The sequence below is a fragment of the Sinocyclocheilus rhinocerous genome, unplaced genomic scaffold (assembly GCF_001515625.1).
Source record: "Sinocyclocheilus rhinocerous isolate Xijiao unplaced genomic scaffold, SAMN03320098_v1.1 scaffold725, whole genome shotgun sequence".
NCBI lineage: Eukaryota > Metazoa > Chordata > Actinopteri > Cypriniformes > Cyprinidae > Sinocyclocheilus > Sinocyclocheilus rhinocerous.
The window spans coordinates 87,811-96,796 of record NW_015659002.1 but is presented as its reverse complement, the minus strand read 5'-3'; the positions used below and the strand labels follow the sequence as shown (position 1 = coordinate 96,796).

The following is an 8,986-nucleotide window of genomic DNA, read 5'->3' as shown; positions in this document are numbered from 1 at the left end:
CCCCCTGTAGCCCCTGTAGCGAATCCATGTGTTTTTGTAAGAAAAATATCCATATTTCAAACGTAATAAACTCACTTCCGTGACGTATGGAGGTTGGCTTTGCGCATGCGCCGCTCAGAAGTGACGAACGCGGAAACGCAGCAGAGAGATCAAGGCGAAACAACGGTCAAGAATTAGAAGTACAAAACGAGGATTTGTAAAGAAGAATGTCGGAGGATTTCGATATAAGCCAAGAGGAGACTGGTTTTCCTTTGCTAAAGTAAGGACACTTTACTTCCTTTGCTCCTATAAACAAACTCGCGAGACTAGCATACCTCAGAGGCGCGCACGCTGCGCATACGTGCTGCGTCATCCGCTGGAACTGCTTCAGTGTATGACAGTCAGCAGAAGTGAGAGAAAAGGGTTTATTACGTTTGCAATATGGATATTTTTCTTACAAAAACACATGGATTCGCTACAGGGGGCCTTTATTCATCCCCCGGAGCCGCCTGCGGCACGTTTTATTATGAATGTGCGAGCTTTATTTGACGACTTGTGGACTGTTCAATTGCAACACCCGCTGACTGCAATGATAGAGCTTGGAATAGCCAGGACAATTTTTTATATAACTCCGACTGGATTCGTCTGAAAGAAGAAAGTCATATACACCTAGGATGCTTCAAGGGTAAGTAAAACACAAGCTAATTTTCATTTTTGGGTGAACTAAGCCTTTAATTTCTTTGTTTTATTTTTCAGACTTTACCCAAAGTTTGGTTATGTCCCCAGAAGATGAAGACAACTGTTTCTGAGGTGGAGCCCTTTGGGTAGCAAGTAAGAAGCACATCCATCTGAGAGTCTCCATCATAATCACCTGGGACCACACTAGTTATTCTGAAGTCACTAAGAGAGCCAGAGAAACACATGAACAAAGGCAATATCAACACAATTAATAAACTCTCACACTAAAAGCCTGACATATGAAATAACAGACAGAAAAAACTTTTTTTTTCTTTTTAATGGAACAGTTTATTGAACCTTTAAACAACAAAACAAAAATAACAGTTTGCATATGTGGTTTAGGCTTTACATCATATTTAATATATCAAGCTGTTACAGCCCATACAATATGATATAGTGATAATATGGAGCTCACACACTCAAGTGTATGACCAAGAATATTTGGTGCAGTTGTTATGTATATGGTCACAAAGTAAACATAATAAATAAACATAATAAACATAAGCTGTCAATCTATATATCCCAATCATTTGTCATAGTAAGATGATATTTAAATGCTTCGTTTAATGATCAAAGCTTAGTAGTTTTAACTGTGGGGAGCAAAACATATAATGCAATGCAATAGAATTATATTTGAGAGTTGTACAAATAAACATCCCACAAAAGCCTGTTGTATCTAACTTTATACACACATTATTGACATAATGTTTCTAAAAGGATGGATAATGAAGTAAACCTAGGTTGCTTCAGTCCAGTAAATGTTCACTTGAAATACTGATAACAATATAAAAGTTATTTTTTGTTTACTTCCTAAAAATAAGTATTCACAGCAAAGACCCATTTGCCCATGTACCACAGCCTGAAGGGAGTCATTTTAGAATTATGTTAAAAGGCCTTTCATTTACAGTCAGAGGGCAAAAGGCATGAAGAAGATTGTGTACAACAGTTTTCAGCAATGTTTTGATCATGTCGATAATTTAGAGGCCTTAGAAATTCATGTATCAAACGTGATACAGTAGGCTTTTTAGGGTTAGTGTGTGTCAGTGTGTATTCTTACCTAGGGAAAGCCTCTTTAGTCAGATGGACTTTAGGTTTGAAATAAGGAGCTTTAAGATCAGCCAGGAAAATCAACAACTCAGAATCTGAAAGAAGAAATATTCTCATGAAATAACACAGAATCAGGGTGTTTATCACCAATAACACAAATAAATAAACAACACATACAAATAGAGTACAAAGGGAGGATCCTGCCACAACCCCTGTCATTAGCAACAATATATGACAGCGCTGCGTTAACCAAAACACCCGGTGACATCTTATTAAAGTTCACACATATTGTATAATAAGCATCATCTTGCATTACATTAAGTTCAACTAAGAGAGGATGATTTTGAGACATTATTAATCTTAACGTCAGCTAGCAGAACTGTAAGTTACTTACGCTTCCTGATGATGAAAATGTCAGTCTGTTTATCAGAGTTAAAGTCACCGAAAGCCGCTACCGTGCCATAATTCTCCGGGCCAAATAAATCACTAGTAACGTCCTGCAATGCAAACGTGACGTGTTGTCCCACAAAACTTAATAACAACGTCAAAAACCAAGCCCATGACAGCAACATTTTACTGTTAGCTTCTGTCACCATAAACTGGAACACGGCATGTCGTTCGATGGCAGCCGGCGGAGTACATATAGGCTTTGCGACAGTGTGAGTGGTTTAACGGCAGTGTGAGTGTGACGTTGTTATTTAGCTGTCATCATGGCAAGCTTAGCGGATGTCGGCTGGAAGCTGCTGGAGTTCAAAGCCAGATCTAAGCGATCAGGTTTGGCTTTTTGTGATGCATGGCATTGAGCACGATTAAACAGTGCGCATTTGTTCTCTCGGTGCATTTCGATCCATTGTCCGTGCTGCATAAGCGAATTAACATGAGTTTTCTTGTCTTGCGTGGCAGATAGCAGAGCCCAAAGGTCAGGCGTCAAGTGCACGCTGATCAGGGCTATATTTAGAGACTAACTGCACACCGAGCTTCAGGCTTTGAATGTTTAAGGAGAAGTATTTTAAAAGACTTCAGTCCCCTGAATGTCTAGGGGTTTCCAAAGGCTTTGTAACCCTCTTATTTCAGTGCTTGTTAGCATCTGCTTCAGCTTGACATTAAAACTCAAGTAGCCCGTGAAAGAGTTATCAGAATCCACTTGTGGTTATGTAAGATAGATAAATAAATAAAATCACACATAGTTTCTTTCTGCTAATTTTGTTGAAGGCATACCTTCATGAAGCCGTGAAAAAGAAAATTGCTTGCCCTACTGTTATTCTAAACCTGTATAGAAAAATAACCAATGAATGTAAAGGGACTGTCCTTCTACCTAATATTATCTACAAATTGATATGGGTTTAGAACAACATGGGTGAGTAAACAATGAAAGATTTTTTCCCTGAACTATTTCTTTAAAATAGTCAATTTTGTTTGTACAGCTTTATAGAAATTCATGATGTTAATGATGTCAGTATATTAATGTCTTCATGCCTTGTTGTCTATTGAGCAGATTAGAGCTGTGTGATTTTATAGTTTACATTTTGCGATTACAAACAATCAAGCAGTTTAGATTTGCAATATATTATAAATCGCTTTTCATGAATATTCTGTACGTATAGGGTAAAGTTAGATATACGCATATATGCACATTTTTATAGAGAGCTGTGAGGTAATACAATATACACTTTCAAGCAGTTGAGATTTGCACTATTTCCCTTTAAAAAAGGACTACAGATCACACATTTTCAGTCATTACCTTAGAAGTTGGCTTAGCATTGTAGTTTATATGGTGTCATGGACATTTCCACACATTTTAATTGTCATCTCATCCCCTCACATCAGTCATACAAGATCATCTTTCAATTGCATCTAATGTAATTTGTTGCATGTCTGTTCAGTAACCATGCCTGAAGAAAATCTCACTGTGTGATTCCATGTAATTTGTCTTTTCTATTTTCTGCTAACCCTCTGAATTATACTGATGTTGTAGTTTAACTAATAGAGGCCTGGCGTAGAGTTCAACTAATGAAAAATGGCCAACGCTGCCAATGAAGTGAATGTCCATCGCAAACTCCGGAAATTTGGTAAGTTGTGGGCTTGTGGCAGAGCCATTGGTCCATGGAAAAGACCTCTATTACTTTTGAAATAAGAACTTTCCGTTTCATGTGAATAGAGGCTATTAGCTGTCAAATTTTTGAAAGCCAATACATTCCCATAACAGTCTCGGTTCAGACTGTTTGATGCCTAATTAAAAATGGGTGCTTCAAATTTTTTTTTTAATTGCAGAAAATAATTATTCTAGTGTTTCATCTGTAATATTTCATCAGATGTAAAGGGCTAGTCATAAATAAACCATGGTGATATGGGAAATTCTGTGATTAATGAAATCAGTAATGCAGTCAAGTACCTCTCAGCTCTTTCTGTCAATGTCTGATCAAATCTGTTAACAGAGGGTTTGTATGCTTCTCGAGGCAAGTTACTTTTATATCAATGTGGTGAAACTAAAATGAGGAGTGTCTTTAATTTGCCTATTGGATGTGCACTGCTTAGCTGGAGTTATCTTAAAAAGAGATGGCTTTGTCCCTGCTACTTAAAAGCCAATGGGAATTATGCTAATTTGCTAGGAAATGTGAATTTTCAGTACCTGAGGTATTGACCCTAGGTCGATTCTATTAAAATGTAATTTGCTCCAAAGTTAAATGTGTCTGAAATAGTGCTGCAGTTGATGGGGTTCCCCTGAATTTCACTCCTCACAGAAAAAAAGCTGAATTTACTGGTGTCAGGTTCCATTATTCACAGAGTTTGTGCCAGTGTCTTCAATTTTGCAATCAAGCTGCGTGTGTTTGCAATGTCGTCCGATATGACATATGCATTTTGAGAACAATAGCTTTAGTCTTTTGCATTTTGCTTTGATTGTTTTCCTGGCATGCTTTGCTGCCTTTGCACCCTAGTAAATCCACATTTCACTGCTCTTAGCATTGTAAATGGAACAGAAAACCATTTAGGTTACGGAGACTAAATGAAGCACATTTTGATTTTGGTGAGTCAGCTCAACCTCTGCATACTAAATAGCCCAAAGTGGGCCTGTAGCGGGTCAGTTGTCTATAGCAGCATCATCAATAAGCCATGCTGACTCTGAAGTATGCTCATCACTTCCATCCAGGGATACTTGAATTGCATCTAAAGATGAGATAAGCATCACAATATTTCATATCTATGCCAATTCAAGTGTTCTTTAATATCTATCTTTGCTTTCTATGATCAGGCTCCATCTATGAACCCCTTAAGCTATCCATACTGCACCGGGAGGATGAGCCCCTTTGGGAGAAACTTGACCGCTTCTATAGTGCAGGTGAGAATTAATGTCCTGGATATAATTTGTTTTTCATGTAGGTTTAAGGATAGAGGTCAATCTGAGCATTTTATGGTATGGTCGGCTCAGGATAGTCGGAGAACATCTTTTGAGACCTTTATTATTGTCTTTAAATGAGGCATTTAACCTCATTCTGTTGTGTCATGGTTTCATCTAGATGCACCACCTTTTTTTAATTTTAATTACAAGTACAAAATTATAAAGCAATGCATTTAAGGTGTCAAGCTGTGTACAAATTGCCAAGTTACTCATGATTTTCCCTAATATAGTTGATCTGTGTATTAAATGCACTGGTGTTTACTCATATTTAAAAATAATTTAATTATGGCAAGATGTTTCCTAATTTAATTAGAGGATTCAAAAAGTCTCCAAACCATTACATTTGATTATAATACCCAGCAAATGAGTTGAGTCCAAACACTAAAAGATTCATTTGAAGCTAGTATGGTTTCAATCATTGCTGAGCTCTTCTGTGCATTTTGCTCTTAATCAATACTCATCTCTTTGCCTGCCTACCCTCTTTCTCCCTCTGCTCTCACCTAATCTCACTTTCAATTTCAGTCTTCGACATGACAATAAATACTGCTAAGATGAAACCGCGTAAGATGAAGAGTTTTCTTGATAGTTTTATTAATTCTTATAGTTTCGAACATAAAGGAAAATTGGTCACTTGTTAATGTTTTTTGGGGTCATTTAGCTTATTGTAAATGTATGTGTTGTTTGTAAACCACTGATTTAGAGTCATCTCCAACTTGTTGGTTGCTGGTTTGTTGATGATACCATAATGATTGGTCCTTCCCGCAGGTGAGGGTGATATTGTTAGTGGCAGGCAGACTGATAATTTTGCTGATGCACTGCAAAATAAATAAATACACACACACACGATACATTTCTACAGTAGTACCATAGTGAAACTTATTCCAAATCTAAAAATTGAAATACTATCAAAACAGTTCAGCTACATAGGTGTCTTTTCAATTTCATTACCATCTATACAAGTGGACAACTTAAGAACCATTTTGTACTGTAATGTAAACATGGACCATGTAACATATACTGTAGTGAAGTTTAAACTGTGGAGAGCTGTCCTTCTTGTTTTGTAAGAACATTTTACAAATGAAAACATTATATAATGCTACTTGTTAGTGTTTTAGGTAATTGTTTTAGGAATAACAAAGTGTTTGTTGGTTGATAAACTTTGCTAGTGTTATAGAAGAATGACTTGATTTAAGACATGAATGAAGTGTTTTGGTAGGTTTGCATTTTGGATATGAAATTAACTGCTGTGCCAAGCTATAAGTTAGTAAAGAGAACTGTGTGAAGAAATTTAAAAAAAAATAAAAATGACCTAAGTATTGATAAATGGGTCTCAGTCATTATAAAAAAAGTAAATTTTTATAGATTTTTTTGTACATTTTAATTCTCGCAATTCTCTATTGTTAGATTTCACTGAAAATTTTTTTTTAAATCTTATTTTATATATATTTATATACATACATATATTGTCTAATTATTTTTTGCACTTGTTTTCCAGTATAAGATACATTTTGCTTGAGAAGCAACATGACGAAATAATAATAATTATTATTATAATTTACATTTTTACTGCAATTTGATGTGTGATTTAAAAAAAAAAAAAGTAGGGCTGCACAATTTGGCCAAAAAATGAAATTATTATTATTATTATTTTTACTAAATAAAATATGAAAATTGCTAAATAAAAACAAAACAAAAAACTATTTGTCATGTTGCTTCTCAAGCAAAATGCATCTTATACTGGAAAACAAGTGCAAAAAATAAATTAACAATATATGTATGTATATAAATATATATAAAATAAGATTAAAAAAAATTTTCAGCGAAATCTAACAATAGAGAATTGCGAGAATTAAAATGTACAAAAAAATCTATAAAAATTTACTTTTTTTATAATGACTGAGACCCATTTATCAATACTTAGGTCATTTTTATTTTTTTTTAAATTTCTTCACACAGTTCTCTTTACTAACTTATAGCTTGGCACAGCAGTTAATTTCATATCCAAAATGCAAACCTACCAAAACACTTCATTCATGTCTTAAATCAAGTCATTCTTCTATAACACTAGCAAAGTTTATCAACCAACAAACACTTTGTTATTCCTAAAACAATTACCTAAAACACTAACAAGTAGCATTATATAATGTTTTCATTTGTAAAATGTTCTTACAAAACAAGAAGGACAGCTCTCCACAGTTTAAACTTCACTACAGTATATGTTACATGGTCCATGTTTACATTACAGTACAAAATGGTTCTTAAGTTGTCCACTTGTATAGATGGTAATGAAATTGAAAAGACACCTATGTAGCTGAACTGTTTTGATAGTATTTCAATTTTTAGATTTGGAATAAGTTTCACTATGGTACTACTGTAGAAATGTATCAAATTGCCCGGTTTGGTCCAAATTGGTCTGTAGGAACTTGGTTACAGTATATTGGTGGTCAAGGTCATTGTGTCTTAGTGAGAAAATAATTTATGAAATTTGAAAGATGTAGTCATTGACTGAACTTTGTGCCAAAGCAATAGAAAATGATTCATATAGCCCACAAAGACTGCTCTTGTGCTCACTGTAAACAGTTTTGAAAAAGTGATCTAAGTATTGAGAAATGGATCCTAGTGATTTAATTCTCAAGTAAATGTGTTTTGTTTTAAAGATATTTTTTGTTTTATTTAACAAGCACAGGACAAGAGAGAATATGACCCTGCCAGATCTGTGCCCTATTTACATTTATATGCATGCCAACTGTGGAGAGTGGAACATGGAGCGGTCTATCTAATTCTTATAGCAAAAAAGGTGTTTGACCAATGGAGGACCTAAACATCTCAGATTGACCTTATGGTTCAATACAAAGAACACAGACTTCAGCTGCGTGGTTTAAAATATTGTAGCAAAGTGTTGTGTTTGCACATTTCGAGAACATCTTATCTGTTTTGTCTAGCACACCTTATTCAACTCCTCAGCTTATTAGTAGAGTACTCAATGAACTTGTTACATCCTCCACAAAAATGATGGAAGAGCCTTGTTTCTTGAAACTGCATACATGAAATCTATGTTTTCAATCTCTTTCCTCCATCCAGACTTCACCCTGTTCCTAAAGCTCATTTAAAATCCCCAGACAGCCAACACTGAGATGAGAGCACTGCAGGGTGAGAAAGGGAAGGAAGTGAGAGAGAACAAAGAGTGAAGAGTGACAGAGAGGATGCTTCTCACTTCAATGATCATTTTGAATGAGTCATGGTTGAAGCAGACAAACGTACAGCGTTAGCGCAGGGTAATCCTGTTTTGAAAGTGAATCCCCATGTCATTCCCTATAAGACAAATCCTACAATAATAAATAAATGTAAGTTTCATAATTCGCATAGTGATAGTTTTGGCAGACTCTTAGAGCTGAAATGCATCTCAGCTTACTATGAGATGGATTGTCGTACTGTATAATATGAATGCAGCACATTACATGCAACATGCATGGTGTGTATTTCTGAACTTTTTGTAGAAGGTTATTGCCATTTTTATCTCCGGTCTTTCTCATTTTTCGTCTTTTTCTTACTCTCTTTCTGGGTTTTCCTATTTATGTAGTAATGACATCATGCTTCAGTGCTTCTCATTTCCTCTTCTTCTCCTCTCCGGCCTGTTTGTTGTGAATGCAGTTCTGCTATCTTTCCCCTGCCTCCACAAGATTAAGGTTGGAGAATACAAGCTTTAACTTTTAATGGGCAAAAGAGTCTCTCTTTCTCTGTCTTTCTTTGTCTTCTTCCTCTGTCTCTCTTCATCTGTGTGGTTCAATCTCCACCTATTTTCTCAGTGGTCTTCCACTTTCACCC

The 8,986-nt window shown here is 35.6% G+C and overlaps 2 protein-coding genes across 3 annotated transcripts in view; one reads left to right on the top strand and one right to left on the bottom strand.

The window, feature by feature from the left end:
- LOC107723136 (T-cell immunomodulatory protein-like) overlaps positions 1-2,386 on the bottom strand; it is a 129,136-nt gene extending 126,750 nt beyond the window's left edge. For both annotated transcript variants that reach the window (XM_016531663.1, XM_016531664.1), the window contains exons 1-3: positions 2,159-2,386; positions 1,775-1,859; positions 743-879 (exon numbers count right to left, since the gene is read on the bottom strand). In XM_016531663.1, the coding sequence (XP_016387149.1) occupies positions 743-879; positions 1,775-1,859; positions 2,159-2,360 (424 nt within the window). In that variant the 5' untranslated portion in view covers positions 2,361-2,386. The remainder of the gene's footprint in view (positions 1-742; positions 880-1,774; positions 1,860-2,158) is intronic.
- A 118-nt stretch (positions 2,387-2,504) lies between these two features.
- LOC107723134 (phosphorylase b kinase regulatory subunit beta-like) overlaps positions 2,505-8,986 on the top strand; it is a 68,667-nt gene continuing 62,185 nt past the window's right edge. The window contains exons 1-3 of the mRNA XM_016531661.1: positions 2,505-2,538; positions 3,752-3,833; positions 5,015-5,101. Of these exons, the coding sequence (XP_016387147.1) occupies positions 3,782-3,833; positions 5,015-5,101 (139 nt within the window). The 5' untranslated portion in view covers positions 2,505-2,538; positions 3,752-3,781. The remainder of the gene's footprint in view (positions 2,539-3,751; positions 3,834-5,014; positions 5,102-8,986) is intronic.